General features: G+C 37.2%; 1 protein-coding gene across 1 annotated transcript; it reads left to right on the plus strand.

Annotated features, from left to right (window-relative positions):
* The first annotated feature begins 842 nt into the window (after window positions 1-842).
* TWF1 (twinfilin actin-binding protein 1) lies at window positions 843-15,743 on the plus strand. Its single transcript, XM_009880883.1, has 8 exons — window positions 843-1,170; window positions 3,765-3,943; window positions 5,233-5,328; window positions 7,927-8,031; window positions 12,597-12,722; window positions 12,912-13,062; window positions 13,496-13,617; window positions 15,312-15,743. The coding sequence occupies exons 1-8, from the start codon at window positions 843-845 to the stop codon at window positions 15,480-15,482; spliced, it is 1,278 nt and encodes a 425-aa protein (XP_009879185.1). The 3' UTR covers window positions 15,483-15,743.
* Window positions 15,744-16,102: the final 359 nt, after the last annotated feature.

A 16,102-nucleotide genomic window follows, 5' to 3' on the forward strand; every position in this document is an offset into this window, starting at 1 on the left:
AACCAGGATGAAGCTGGGGTTGGACTGGTAACCCGATGCAGTTCAGTTTGTTTAACATCCCTTTTCCCTCCCACACCATTTTGGAATTTCAGAATGGGCCTGGGCATCACTTCGATGGGCATGAATTTAAAATGTTTTGAGTATGGACAGTAATGTTGGTGGATACCATCTGGCCATCTGTTCAGTTGGCCTCAACCTGACTATAAATAATCCTTTTTATTTGTTTCCTGGTTTGATGTTTGTTTTGCTGGTGCTATGCTGTGGGATTACTTAAAGGCCCAGCTTGCAATAAATATTCTTGAATAAATGCTGTACCACCCCCTGTCTACAGTGTAATTAAACTGATTTGCACTCAGCTTATTTAGCAGAGCAGCTGAGGTAAGAATGATCTTCACATCACTCAAGCAGAGTTCTTCAGTGTGCTTAGGAAAGTGAGTCTGTCATGTTTGCGGTGTAATGCCAGTGGGAATTATGGACGTTTTAAAATATTTTTTATTACTTCTTTGTAAATTCATTATAAAGCTATCCTGTTGCGATAGGTTGGGGTTTGAACAATGTCATCAGGATACGTACAAGGAGATAAGGGGATATGAAAGATGAGCTAATGAGTGGCAGCCTTCACTGGTGCTCTTCAGAGAGGTGTCCTTAGGAAAGACCGGCACTTTAGCCAGACAAGCTCTAACATTTTCCTGGCAGGCGTAAAGTTTCTGTCTGAAAGTTTGTACTAAGCCTGCAGACTTTATGAAGCTATTGTAATTTGAGATGCGTCATATTTTTATTGTGTTGCTGTGTTAACGCTGAAACCTGAGAGTGATGATGTGATGTCTCCTTTAATTTTCACGATGTCGAAAATTATACAGCATGCTGGAAAGCAGGGCTGTTTTGTAGTGTTTCCTGTCATATTCTCATGGCATGCTGGTGGCTGGAACAGTACGCAGCATAGAGCGAACATCACTCCTGTGTTCCGTTTTCAGTCCAAGTTTGAAGGGCCAGTTGTATGCTTTTCCAGTGGTGTTCTTACCTTCGTGAATATTCTTTGTCCTAGGGAAGTGAAATGTGTTGATTTGGTTATTTTTATTTTCTCTCTTTCAGCCAGTGGAAGTGTTAAAGATACCTTTGTTGGAGCAAGAAATGGACAATACAGGCTTTTAAAAATAGTCATTGACAATGGTTAGTCAAATTGTAATCTTTTTCTCTGATCCTTTTAGATATTTTCCTAGCTGTTCTAGTGAACTACATGTACAATTGTTTGAAAAAAACCCAAAACTCTGCAAAACTTAATATTACTAAGGTCTTTCATATACAGAAGGTAAGATTGAAGTTTTGGTGGTGCTAAGCTTTTCAGTATGATGCTACTGTGGTTTTGGATTTGAATTTTTCTTCCGAATGTCATTTCATATTTTACCAAGAACTGCTGTATACTTCATATGGGTAATATAAATGAGCTTACTCTTACCTTCTTACTAAAGAAAGAGTAGGGAAAAAAAAAATTCCGCACCTGTGTAGTGTTTTGGCACTTTAGTTACTTTCATGAGATAGAGAGATTCTTACACAGCAGCTAGTAACTTTAGATGAAGTATAAATGTTATCTGCCTTTTATACTGAGATCAGCTGCATGTAGAAAGTCCTATTAAAGCAGATGTTTAAGTAGTAATCTGGCTACATAGAAAATGTCTTTAAAAATCTGTAACTTTGTACAAATTTTCAAAGCTAAAACTGTTCCTTAAATCTCACGTATATGTATAAATATAAAATTGCATAATTTCTTGCAGAACTTGAGTTTGATCTTTGAACTTATTGGCAAGTGATCAAGGCTGCAAACATTGCTAGATAGAATGCATAATTACTTTTTTTTTTTTAATGGCAATGCTGGTTGACTGTATAAGGCACTTCATGATTTAGTCCATCTTTTCAAGTACGTCAAATGACCACTTTGCCACTTTGGGTTTTTTGCTCTTTCTAGAGTTCATTCATTTACAGTACACTGAAATACCTGTTAGCTGGAGGAGGGTACTTTTATGTACATGTACACACACATACCTGCTTTTATTGTTAGGTAAATAACCCACTGTTACTTTCTTTGTGTTTGTTTTTCTTAGGAATTCTTCTGACACTGTAATATTGCTTTCCTTAAGGAAGTAGCAATAGTAATATTATAGGCAGGTCACTGTGGTAAAGTCTCACTCGTACAAGGTGGCAAATGCTGGCATACCATTGAATTTTTTTCTTTTCCCATTAGGCAAGGTAAAACAATATGGTTTTGTGTGTATACCACTTTTTAATGTGAAATGAAGTCTAGAAATAAGATGCAAATGGAAGACATTCCCCCCCCTTTTTTTTTTTTGGCTTTCTGTGTGTGTATATATATGCATTTTGACTCTATGTAGAAGCAGAATCCAGTCTTTGATACTATTCCCCACAGTTCAAAAAGAAACCTCTAAAACTCCCAGAATACTGGAAGAGGGACAGTTGCCTCATCTGTCTGCAGGAGCTTTCAGCAACTGCCTTTAGTCAACAGATAGTCAAATTGAGTCCTGCTAATCTGAGTTAATAAGGGAAGAGGTTTGCTGCTGGGCAATAGAATTCCTCTGACTGTATTTTTCTGTCCTAAATCCAGGTGAGTGCAAAGCCACCTAGAGTTCAGAATTGGCAAGTACATTCTGAATACTGTGCTCTAGGTGAACAATTTCAGCTATTTAGCGTCTAATTCAGAGCAGGGCCAAACACCCTCTCCCTGAGCTGTTCATGTTCTGTGACTTACTGTGGTAGAGTGCTTTGCTCTGAAACTTTTGCTGTAGAGGCATTTGTATACTGTTGTACTTTTTTCTGGAGTTTTAGAAGGTAGGTCCTAGACTCTCAAAAGATATTTTGTATACTAGCTACTATCATGGTCCCCAAACTGTTGTAGGATCCCATTTAAACAAGGTATTTCTGTTTTGATTGTGGGGGCTAGTATTTATTGGGAAGCTGATAAGTGTTTTGAGAGTCACTGTACTAATATTTTCCTTTGGAAGTTGAGATATGATTTATAAATAAGAGAAAAATCTTGTTGCTACAGCTGTTCACATAATTAAATCTCATCTGAAGTATTCTATACAGACTTAAGCCAATTATACGTAATAAACAACTTCAGTCATTTAAAGAGACCATAGTTATGAAGCTGTATTAGAAAGAGGTTTATCTACTTACATAGTCGAGTTAAAGTGATTAGTGCAAGCATATTCATTCCAAACTATTTTCACTGTATAACGTCGAGTTAGTGATTAGTGCAAGCATACTCATTCCAAACTATTTTCACTGTATAACTGAGTTATTGACTCCTTACAGTGACTACAAACACTAACATGTTACAGCAAGAGCATCAAGAATTCTAAAATTTCAAAGCTTACTCTCATCTTGTTTCTACTTAAGTATTCCAATTTAAAAATAAACTAACTGGCAGAAGACAGTTTTTATTTCCCTTCTATGTACATTATGCTAAAACCACTAGCATCAGTCTTAGCCCTTCAGATCAAAGAACTTGATGACAACCAACACGTAACTTCTCAACTATTTGTATTTGGGTTAAAGTAAGTTAGAGTTTGAACATACATAGCTTTTGCAGGAATTCACCCACTTTCACAATGACTGTTCTTGACTTCCATTCTTGTGGACATAATTATGAAAGATGAAGTGTCTGATTAACTGTTTATTGTAATTGCTAATTTTGAAAAACTGTATTAACTGTATAGTTGCTAACTTGTAGCTTTGGTTCTTGGTTATAGAGCAGCTTATTGTGGGATCCTCTAGGCGGCCAGTTGGATCATGGGAAAAGGATTATGATGCTTTTGTCCTTCCCCTTCTTGAAGACAAGCAACCATGTTATATATTATACAGATTAGATTCTCAGAATGCTCAAGGATATGAATGGATCTTCATTGCATGGTCACCCGATCACTCTCCTGTAAGTAACAGTCATTAGAGGCTTCATGCTGTTAATTATTTTTTAACAGTGCCATTTGATGTGAATCCTAGATATGAAGGAAACTGATTTGAGGAATGAAGCATTCCTCAACCTTCCCCTCGCTTTCCCCCAAGAAAACTGGGAAAATATGTTTCTTGAAGCTGATTGAGAAGCAGTATCAGTGGGTGTAGATGGAATGCAGCTGATCCAATTTATTTCTAGCCCGATGAGGAGACAAGACAATGTTTTTGCCCTGTTTGCTTGTCTGTCTTTGTCAGTGTTTCATGAAAATTCATGGAAGGACATAGGACAGAAATCTCAATGGGTGTTATCATAGAGAGAAGGATTATAGTGTGAGCTCAAGCTGTTTATTCTGTTTGGCTTGCTGGCTGCCCGGCTGGCACTCGTGGATCTATGACCTGCCACAGAATATACTGTTTCTCCATCAGTAGTTAGAGAACATGGGAGGGAACTGAGTTTAGGGTTAAGGATTTCTAGGAAAAACTAGGATGCTTTGTACAGGTTCTGGGAATGTGGGATAAGGGAAGACTGAAAGTAAAGCTGTTCCCATATTCCTACTACTTCCACTAGCAGTTAGGAAATAGTAAGAGACCAAGACTTGGAGTGCATAGAAGAGATTAGGTGGAAAAGGTGAGGTATTGTGGTGAGGATGGCATGATGGTGAAATAAGGTGGGAAGATGGGACTGTTGAGAGAGGAATAAGTGACTGTGCTAGACACAAGTTGATAGGGAGCAAACATCATTAGATCTTCTGCCCCCAGAAAATTTCATTTTTTCACTCTGTAGTTGAACCAAAACTATCTGGAGTCACTATCAAATAGAAAATAATAATGAGTTATTTGCAATCTGCTCTTTCTCTATCTGTTGTATCCATTAGTACACAGACCAGTGACAAATGGTCTAAACAATTGGGTTTTTTCCCCATTTAAAATTAGTGAAGATTATGTTGACTTTTTTTTTTTCCATTTAAAAAAAGCTCATATTCTTACTAAAGCGGCAATTTAGTTTTGGAATTACTTTGGTAATAATGCATGCTATCATGCCCTTGAGAATTTAATACTGTGTGTTAGTATTGTGATCCCGAACTCATTCCATGGAGTTTATTCTTTATTAAGAATTACAACTTCAAACTGCAGTTTTAACACTTAAAATATTTTTTCAAGAAAGAAGTTGATTAATGGACTTGGTACACCAACATGCTAGATTCTCTGTGTACAAACAAAAATAAAGAACCCAAACCAAATCAACACTGTCTTATGATATGCTAGGTTCGTCAAAAAATGTTGTATGCAGCAACCCGAGCAACGCTGAAGAAAGAATTTGGAGGTGGTCATATTAAGGATGAAGTATTTGGAACTGTACAGGTAAGTTTTTCTTTTTAAAGTCAGCACGCTGACCTTAAATACTAAAAATAGTAGCTAATGTTACTGGTATGAATTTGTGGTGTTTCTGCTCTTTTTTGATTAAGGAAAAAAGAGTTAAAAGCTATGTGTAGTATCACAATGTTAAAATGTAATTGTCCTCATTTGAACGAGTAACTAAGTATATTTAACCATTTCAGGCTAAGAAGTCCTTGCTTCAAATGGCTGTGAAAACTAAACAATCTAGGAATAATAGGAGCATCTTTTAATCTCATTGCGTGCATGTGAATCCTCAAAAAGCTGTAACACTAACTTTCAGGCCAATTGTATACACAAGCCATTTTGGATGTATGGTTCTGAATCAGAAGTGGGCTATCTGCAAGCCATTAACATCTGAAAATAAACGTTTTTATCTTAAACCAAGGATATTAAGATGTCAGTTCTTTAGAATTTGACCATAAAATGTAACTCAAATTCCGTGGCTGCCATCTTAACTGATGGAAATAGAATTTTAGTAGCTACTAATTTAATCAAAGAAAATACTGATAGTTGACTGTTCAATTATGGTAAGATAATTGAAGGTGCATGTATGAAATCTAACAAGTTTCTAAGGGATGTTGAAAAGCCTGCAAGTGCTGTATATGTAAGGAAATACGAGGCTGTTGTGTTACCTTGGTTTCCTTGGGAAATAAGTCTTACACGGTTGTGATGTCAGCCTGTTTGTCAGGCAGACATCAGACTGTTTTTACTTTTTAAACCATTGCCAGTTTTAAAGAAACACAATTTAGAGTTCTCAAAGATACAGAATTCCTATAGCTTTGATGAAAACTGATGATTGCGTAGAGATCCAAATTATCATTCCCCTTTTCACCTCCTTCAGCAAAGATAGAGAGAGTCCAGCAGTTATATTCTGTCTGGCCTGTTAATTAGTTCATTGTATACACAAATTTGAACCAAAAGCACCAACACTATTGATGCAGGGAGCTGGTGCTGAAGGAAGGGAAGGAGCTGGAGGTTTGGGGAAGAATAGAGGATGTTGTAGTGGGGAAAAAAATGGAAGAGATGTGGGCTGTTTTGGTGAACAGAGAAGTCTATAAGGACATGAGGCTAATAATTCTGCTGTTCACTGAGTAAATAATTTGTTATATTTAGCATTAACCTGTGATGGAGGCTTCATTGTCTTAACACACACACGAACAAACCTCTCTGGAGAGGCTGTATTCTGGAGAAGTAGGTAACCGAGTTGCTAAGAGAGTTTGCTGGTAGAGGTCATGTTATTTTTTTCTTGCATGTTCAGTCAACTAATCTCTCACTGCCACTTGCACCAAACCATTACCAGCCTATGTAATATGTAGAATTTGGGCTCTGAGTTGTAGGGCTAGACACAAGTCCGAGCTTCCGTCTCAATTGTAAGGAAGGAGCGTTGCATTTGTCTGTTACTGTTATTTCAGAATGTGTGTGAGGCACTTAGAGGATGAAGTCGGTGTAACTCACTTTCTTCAAGTTCATTATGTTACAGCTTAATATATCTCTAAATTGTTGGTTTTAGTGTCTTTATAAGCTTCTTAATTGTAGCTGGCCTCTACTGAACATTAGAGGCCAGCTCTGTGAAAATCACAGCTCTTCAAAGTATTGAAGTCGCAAACCTGGCTCAGAATCTTGATCGTCAGCATCCAATGCGTTACTCTGTCTTTATTTTGTTAGACACAAGGATGGTTTAGTTGCAACCAGCTCTGTTATCCTGGTAGAACCTGGTTGTGGTCCCACCTGCAACTTCACATGTATTAACTTCAATACCTCTGGGCTCCTGAAACGAGACATAATGGAATATTGGCACTGGAAATTGTATTTGGGAAGGTCTGTCTCTTTCAGAAAGGGAAGAGCTAAGAAGGATCTCTTTCTCCTCAGAACTTGAGTATAAAACCACATTCATGTGATTGCATAAAGTCCTGCACTTTTCTGAGTGACCACCTTAATTATAAAAACACGACAGTATTTGCCTCTGGTATCACCCTCTTTGGAGAGGGCCAGAACTGGCACTGAGTATTAACAAGTTCCCCACAGTGGTTATCAGAATTCATGGCTTCTGTGATATTGCATCCTGAACTATTTGCAGTATCATGTGCTTACTCCCTGTCCTAAGGCAGCGTTTCTGTCTCCCATTTTTTTAGGTAGAAAACTACCAAAAAGCTACTAGTCTGAGCATGCAGATTTTATAAAAAAATATAATAATATATTTTTAATAAGTTGTTTGGTTTTTTTTTTAATTAGAATTGTGGCAATTCTGTGAGGTTTTGTCCAAGAAGACTGAATAACTTTGTGCACACAATCTTCATTAATGCCCATTTTTGAATTAGCAAGGTAATTAGGGAGTGATCGCGGAAATGCTGTTTGTGGTACGATTGGGTACAAGAGCAGCCCAGTGGACTCTGCTGTACAGGAAGATGAGCTGAATTTGCAAATGAGCCTACACTTTTAATCCATTCAAATAAAATTACCGTAACTGTATGGGAAGTAACTGCTTTTTTAATGCTGCATAGAGCATCTTTGAAGAAAGCTTTTATTATCAAAAATGATCAATATTGATAATTGTGCTTTCAGGATGATGTTTCACTGAATGGATATAAAAAATATTTGATATCACAGTCCTCCCCTGCACCTCTGACTGCAGCAGAAGAGGAACTTCGACAAATTAAGATTAACGAGGTACCTACAAGGTCTTTGAGCATGGTGTGAAACCGGGTGTAGAATTCCAAACATTGTAGCAAAGAAGTCTTTCTAGGGTAAAAAAGGGCAGAACAGAAAATGGAAAACTTCAGAAAGTTTGAGTGGATGAGAATATAAATTTATTTCTATGAGTTGAGTTTGCAGGATGGTGATGGCTGGAGTTGAAGTGGCGTGATCTTGCTGAGTTTGCAAGGCCTACTGTCTGAGTCAGACGCCTCACAACTGCACAGCTTAATTGTTGCAACTTTGGCCCTTAAGATTTATTTCAGTATCACTGGATGAGCTTCATTGTGAAGGTTGACCAAGCACTGGCACAGGTTGCCCAGAGAGGTTGGGGAGTCTCTGTCTTCAAGATATTCAAAAGCCATCTGGTCAGAGACCTGGGCAACTGCCTGTAGGTGGCCCTGATTGAGCAGGGTGGTTGAACACAATGAACTCTGAAGGTGCCTTCAAACCTCAACCATTCTGTGATTGCCTACATGCACTTCCCACAGGGGCAGAAATTGTAGAGCAAATACGAAATAGCAACTGTTGCAGTGAATTATTGCCAGGAGTATTTCAGCAGCCTTATCCCTAGAGGAAACGTACTTAGATTCCATCACCAGTGCACTTGTCTTTAAGACTGAGGAAGTGAATGGAATTCCAATAAAAATACAATAGAAATCCAAAACAAGTAGCTAGTCCTTTTAAGAGACTGATTTGCTTTTGCTACAAATGCTTTATAGAAAAATCTCTAACAAAGGCCTTTAAGCAAATAGTTTGATGATTGCTAGCTAGCTATTGACTGAGAAGTTTGATTCTTGTGCTTTTCTGTCACTTGATCACTTGTTCAGACAGGTATTAAAACAGGTAATGTGCTGATCTTACTAGTTCTTTGGATTTGTATTTTACAGCCATGGTACATGTGTTTGAAATATGGTTTGTTTCTACAGCTGGATGCCAGCAAGCCATTGTGTTCAGTGCAGCTCTGTATCTTCTCTAATGTTGTCACTCTACCATGCTGTTGCTGCAACTTTGTTGTTTATTGACTTTTTTTTTTCAGTGGTGTCTTTTGTTATTTTCCATGTTTAATTTTGATTAATCCAATGTAGGAATGCTCTCATCATCATCAAACACTGCATTTTACTTGATCAGCTTTAAAAGAAAACCCACTAATGAATGTAAAACTTCTGTGGTATTGATGATCACTACTGCTATTAGTATTATCTCTTATGCACTACATATGTTGTGTTTAACAGCTGATTTGTGCAGACTGAAACCTTATGTGCTATTACGAAACTTCAGCAGTAATAGCTGTCCTTTTTAGAGATACATAAACTGTAGATTGCTGCCAGTTTGGCTTTGTTTGAAGCATCTTGCAATATGTTAACTTATATCATTTCTGTCTTCGTTGTTTCCACAATTATGAAGCCTGTAATTAGCCTTAGAAAACTAAAAGCTTTCTGATTAAAAAAAAAATATAATATTGAGTTTTCCATATGTATATTCTTTTCTAATTACCGTAAGAGAGATTTTACTGGATCGGATCGAAGGATCACCTAGTCTGCCATGAAGTCCCTGAGTGAACAACAGCAAAAATCTAGGAAGAGTGCAAGAGAAGGGCAAGGTGGCCATGATAATTCCCTTGAATGCTCTTCTGTTACCTCAATGTTTGCAGGTGTAGGGATCTTCCTGAGTAGGAGGTGATGTCTTACTATATAGTTGTTGTTAATGGGGTTTTCATCCATCATCTAGTCTTGTCATTTTTCTAAATCCACGTAAAGCTTTTGTTAGCTACAGATCTTATGGCAGCATATTCCACACCTTGAGAAAGTACTATGTAAAGAACCACTGCCTGCTATCTATTAGTTTATTATGATATCCCTATGGATTGTGTGGGGAAGGCAGAGAAAAGTCATTAAGTCATTCCTCATTTTCCCTCTTCCCTTTGATAAAGCTAACTGTACCCAGCAAGCCAACCATATCCTGGCCTGCATCAAAGCAACCGTGGCCAGCAGGTCGAGGGAGGTGATTCTGCCCCTTTACTCTGCTCTGGTGAGAACCCACCTGCAGTACAGCGTCCAGCTCTGGGACCCCTGGCACAGGAAGGACATGGACCTGTTGGAGCACGTCCAGGGGAGGGCCACAAAAATGGTCAGAGGGCTGGAATACCTCTCCTATGAGGACAGGCTGAGAGAGTTAGGGATGCTGAGCCTGGAGAAAAGAAGGCTCCTTGCAGCTTTGCAATACTTGAAGCGGGCTTTTAAGAAAGATGGGGACAGACTTTTTAGCAGGGCCTGTTGCGATAGGACAAGGGGTAATGGTTCTAAACTGAAAGAGGGCAGGTTCACACTGGATATAAGGAAGACATTTTTATGATGAGGGTGGTGAAACACTGGCAGAGGTTGCCCAGAGAGGTGGTAAATGCCCCATACCTGGAAACATTCTAGGTCAGGTTGGACGGGGCTCTGAGCAACCTGATCTAGTTGAAGATGTCCCTGCTCACTGCAGGGGATTTGGACTAGATGACCTTTAAAGGTCCCTTCCAACACAAACTATTCTATGATTCTGTATCCATGGATCTCTGTTGTATTCCTTATCAGTTATCTCTTCCAGCCTGAGGAGTCCTAATCTAGGTAGTTCTTCCTTCTAAAGAAGGAACTCCACACTTCTGATCCTTTTGCTTTTTTCTGCAGTTTTTCCAGTTCTGCTATATAATTTATGAGATGGAGGGATGGGGAAGCCAGAAGTGCATGTGGTATTCAAGATGCAGGCATGTTACTGATATCTACAGTGCGTAATGATGTGTTCTCTACTCTTTTTCTAACAATTTGTAACATTTCTTTCGTGGGTGGGGAGTGTTGGGTTTTATTTTGTTTTGTTTGCATTTGTTTTGCCAAGAGTGGCCACCAGGCTTATATTTTCAGGGATATTCATTGTGACCTGCAAGATCCTCCTGAACAGTAGTAGCTAGCTCAACGCCATCACCATGCAGGTAGAAGAGAGGGGTTTTTTTTTGATTCCTGCATACGTTACTTTACAGGAAATTTCATCTGCCATTTTATCCACCACTCAGCAGCCATCACTAACAAATCTTATGTTGTGAATTTAAATATTTTTAAGTGACTTAGATGGTTTTGTTATGCTTTAATGGTCTGCAATATGTTGCAGTATAGACAAGTAGATTTTGTTCATTTTCTTAAATCTATAGTTATTCTCGGTTACTCTCTTCCCTTGCCTGTCCCCATGCTTCACAACTCGTTTTTATATTTGTGGGTTTTTCTACTTGTATTTTAATATGGTTTATATAGTATGGTATTTTATTATCGTTTGTTATTTTTGTGATGCCTATTTTATGTTTATTAATCAGGCTTTTATGCAGATATATTTGGCAAATATTCTTTATATAACCTTCTTCATAAATTTATCAATCTTTATACATAAGAAAGCTCTTCCACCTGCTTTCTTCTGCTCTTTCCTTGTTGCTGACAAGCTGTTCCTTAAAATGTGGAGTATAATTTAGTGTTGCCCCAAGTATCTTTGGTTTTTATTTTTTTATCAGTTTGTTTCATATTTCATTAGCATGTCTTTTTAATTAAAGCTGAACATCTTCTAGCTGATAGATCTAAGACCCACGTTTTTCATTTTGTACACTTTTCTGACTCTTGCTGCTTCATCACCGATGTTAAATGTATTTGTGAAATTATAAAAGGAAGCAAATATTTTCGAAAACTAAAACTTAGACGATAAGTTCAGACTTGAGAAAACTGGAGGGCAGAGCTCATTTTGAGAGAAACTTCATGAATGTTAAGATAAACATAAATTCTTTAAAAATGGCTTTAAAATAACTTCTTTTCTCTCAAATAATTTGTGACTAACATAACTGGATTACAAACAGTTGTCTAGGTTGCAGTGACCCTGTTTTGTTTTGTTTTTTTACTTTGTGTTAGACTTTCTAGAAGTCAAAATTAAGATTTTGTTTGTTTTGTTTGCTTTCTTTTTGGTATAGGCTTTAGGGGGAGGGTGTTGAAGCAGGAGGGAGGGAAGTTGCTTTGCTTTTCCTTCGAGAAAATCAGTTTGTCTTACAATTTCTCTCTTCTTCCAAAAATTTTGACTCCCTAGAAATGACATTTGTATGTTTTGATATAAAATTTTTCAAGATACAACAAAGATTATAAGCAATATTGTCAGTTCAAAGGTGTAACACAGCATATGAAAATCAAGCTCTTTCCTCCTGGCTTATTGTATCTTTATACCAGAATTTAACTTAAGAGCTTCTTCACTGTCACTTGAGCCAGTTTTCCCTCTGATGATTCTGTTGGCTCAGCAAAGCTAGCTGTTTCAGAGATACGAAACTGTTTTCAGGCAAGCAAGCAAATGCTACCTGTAAGTTTAAAACTGCAAATCTGTTGTATATGGGGATGATATTTTAGGGTAGTTAATTCTCAGACTAGCTACTGCTAGCTCTGCATGTAACCATATGCAATGTGTTGTCAGTTATTGTATGGAACCGAACGGGTGCTCACAAAGGTTTCTGTTTACATCTCTATTGACTTGTGTTCCAGGTACAGACGGACGTTGGTGTAGATACCAAGCATCAAACGTTGCAAGGAGTAGCATTCCCCATTGCTAAAGAAGCTATTCAGGCTTTGGAGAAATTGAAAAATAAGAAACTGAATTATGTACAACTGGCGAGTATAAAATATTTTAACTATTTTTTAGTAGTGAGTATAAAATGCATATAAACCTGCACATTAACACCTGTTGATGATATACACTGATAAATTACCATTCTTTATTAGATCAATTTTTTTCATCCTGTCATGTTCTCTAGTTTGCTTTCTGTGTATTAACTATATTCACGTTTGCTTCGTTAACAGCAAATTGATATGAAAAATGAAACTATTATTTTGGCCAACACACTTCATACTGAACTTCAGGACTTGCCAAAAAGAATTCCAAAAGATGCTGCGCGTTACCACTTTTTCCTGTATAAGCATGCCCATGAAGGAGACTATTTGGAATCCATAGGTATGAGAAAATTTCCCAATGTGAAATTTCATTGGCTTGTTTCTAGTACTTGAGTAATTTTGAGGCAGAGAGAAAGATGCGTCATAAAAGTAATGTGTCCGTCATCATGATCATAAATTTCATTTGGTTGTGAAACTGATTTCTGAAGAGTCCTTATGTTTAGAAAGTAGTGAGCTATCCCTTTTGATAATGAAAATCCATAAATCAGTCATCATGTGAAAATGTAAAGATAGTGGCCATTCTCTCATCTCCCATTTGAGTTGAAATACTTGCTAAAGCAAACCAGATCCAGAATGGTGTTACATTTTTCCCTTTTAGACTGCATAGTTGATTTGCAATGTCTCTCTGTTATAAATGATTTTATGATACAGGTTTTGATGGAATGTAGTTATGGTCTGATTTGTGGTTTGTTTTGGGTTTTTTTTTTCTGCAGTTTTCATCTACTCTATGCCAGGCTATACCTGTAGTATACGGGAACGAATGCTCTACTCTAGTTGCAAAAGTCCACTGTTAGAAATTGTAGAAAGGCAGCTGTGGATGCAGATAATTAGAAAGGTAAGTACACTGGGTATACTGGTATTTTCTCCATCCCTCTGTTCCCTTCTTAATATCTAACTATAACTGTCTCTGTGCCCACCTTCTCTAAACAATGAAAAGTGTTGTGTAACTATTAAATTTTGTCCCGAACAAGAAATACTTGTCGATAAAGCTCCAGATACAAAGTTAAGTCATGGAAGCTTTTCTCTGGTTCGTAATTTCTACACTTTCACACTTTTAACAAACATATCCTAGTGCATCAAGGGAGTGTTTGAGAGTACTTTGAAGGACTACTTAGCAGTAACATGATTTCTTACTAAAAGGCCTGTCATATTTTGGACCACAACTCGCAGTTGTTGAACACTAAATTCCTTTAAAGCCAAGGTTATTTAAGGATTTTCAAAATAATTCCAAGATGCAGTTCTGGAACTTAAAACTGGTATTTTAGGAGTCATTGATGGGGTAAACAAGGATTTGCAAGTAAGCTGATCTTTTCACATTGTATAGATTTTACTGCTATGCAGTAAGTTGCTTCTCACCTCCAGAGCAGAGACGGTAGGAATGGTCCATTTATGGAATATGTGACCTATGGTTACATTCTTAACGCTTGTGCTGTAAATTTAGAAAAATTTTGAGGCTTGATTTCTGTGGGGATTATGTCTACCTGAAAAATAGCAGAGTTAATACTAACCGTTTTTACTGAGGTGACACAAATTAGGTAGATTATCACACCATGTTTTTATATGTAATTATTTCTCAGAAATTTCCTTTCTATGACAAAATAAATGCACCATGTGACTCCTGAAATTCCTGTAGACATATTTCTGAAAGATGTACTTGTAACAGCAATACCGTGGCTGGCAAGTCCATCAAGTGCTATGGTTTGGCAGGCCATGAAGTGCTGAATGCTCAGCAGAGCAGGGCCAAAGCATTTCTCTGAATTCTAAATTTCTGCTATTCAAAACAGTGGGGTTTGGCTTGAGAACACTATTTTCTTTCCATTCAGGTTTTTATGCTGAAATTTTAAAAACCAAAACAACCCCTGCTTTTGTTCATTAAACTTATTTTAGTTTTTCCCTGGCTTGAATACTTGCTGAGTCGCAGTAGCTGCTAATCATATAAGCTGTTTGTACTCCTCCGCTTCTGTCTCAAGAGACAACAATACGTATGCACGTTGCTCTTAAAGGTAGTGTTTAAAGCATGTTTTAGTGAAAAAATTTAGTTCCTAAAATGTGGAAATTACATTGGGACAATGAAAAGTTTTTATTTTAGAGGGGAAAATAAAGGACAGACATTGTAGTTCTGAAGATCTGCATGCTGCTTTCTTATCTCTTATTAAGGAAGTTACTTTACAGATGAGTAAATAAGCACTTGTTTCCACATGGAATGCGTACTCCTAGTTAGTATTAATATGTATGCTGGGCTAAAGCTTGGGACAGAGGAAGTTTCTTGGCATATGAACTGTGTAGTTGTATTTCAGGAAAAATAATTAAATCAAATCACACTCAATACTGGTAAGAGTATAGTGGATTCTCAGAAAAACTGTCTAAGATTGCTCAGGGCATTAGGCACAAGTTAGAGAACATTTCATGCGAGACTGAATGTTATTGCACATATGGTTTTAATAAAGTATTTAGAGCTTCAGCAAAATTTTGAAATGTTTTTAAATGTCTTTAAGATGAATATGATAAATGTTGGCACTTTTTCCCCAGATTGAAATAGATAACGGTGATGAGTTAACTGCTGACTTTCTTTATGAAGAGGTTCATCCGAAACAACATGCTCATAAACAAAGTTTTGCTAAACCAAAAGGTCCTGCGGGGAAGAGGGGAATACGAAGACTGATTAGAGGTCCAGCAGAGACTGAAACACCTAGTGATTAGAAACTGTTGTTTGCATTTGTTATGAAGTATTACAGTAAGAAACTAAATTCTGGCTTTTGGTAATGAACTGAAATCATTCCATTCATAGATGCTAGGAAAAAAAAAAGGCTCTTTTTACTCTTGTATCTTCTGACCTCAACACTTTTTATATTGTTACATGATTATATTTGTTGACCATGTTTTATAACATGTGGAAGAGCTAATAATTTAAAAGCTAGAAGAGGAAAACTAAGCTAGTACCCCTTTATTTTAAATTAGAATTCCTTATTTAATAGCTGTACATGTGATCATGAACTTCGCAGACATAAGACTATTAAGCCTGTACATTCTGTGGGTAAGTTGCAGCTGTATGCGTAGATGACAGACCTGTGTTCATATGAGTAGCTTATTGAAACCTGTAAAACTTTCCATGTGTGAAGAGCTGAAGCACTATATAGCATTGTCCCAGATAAATCTTTATTTTTCCCTGTAGTCCTTATGGACAATAGTACAATAGAAGGTTTTTTTCTGGTTTTGACATGATGCATTATTGGGTTTTGTTGTTTTGTTTTGGGTTTTTGTTGGGTTTTTTTTTGTAATAGAAAAGATGAACTAAAATGAGTTATCCATCAATTAATGTA

Source organism: Charadrius vociferus, unplaced genomic scaffold (assembly GCF_000708025.1).
Source record: "Charadrius vociferus isolate BGI_N301 unplaced genomic scaffold, ASM70802v2 scaffold52, whole genome shotgun sequence".
Classification (NCBI taxonomy): Eukaryota; Metazoa; Chordata; class Aves; order Charadriiformes; family Charadriidae; genus Charadrius; species Charadrius vociferus.

Excerpts from the sequence above, each read along its gene's own strand:
- TWF1 (XM_009880883.1), top strand. The coding sequence starts at position 843 with ATGTCGAAAATTATACAGCATGCTGGAAAGCAGGGCTGTTTTGTAGTG. Across the intron at positions 5,329-7,926 it reads AAGTATTTGGAACTGTACAG|GATGATGTTTCACTGAATGG; the intron begins GTAAGTTTTTCT and ends TTGTGCTTTCAG. Across the intron at positions 13,618-15,311 it reads GGATGCAGATAATTAGAAAG|ATTGAAATAGATAACGGTGA; the intron begins GTAAGTACACTG and ends CTTTTTCCCCAG.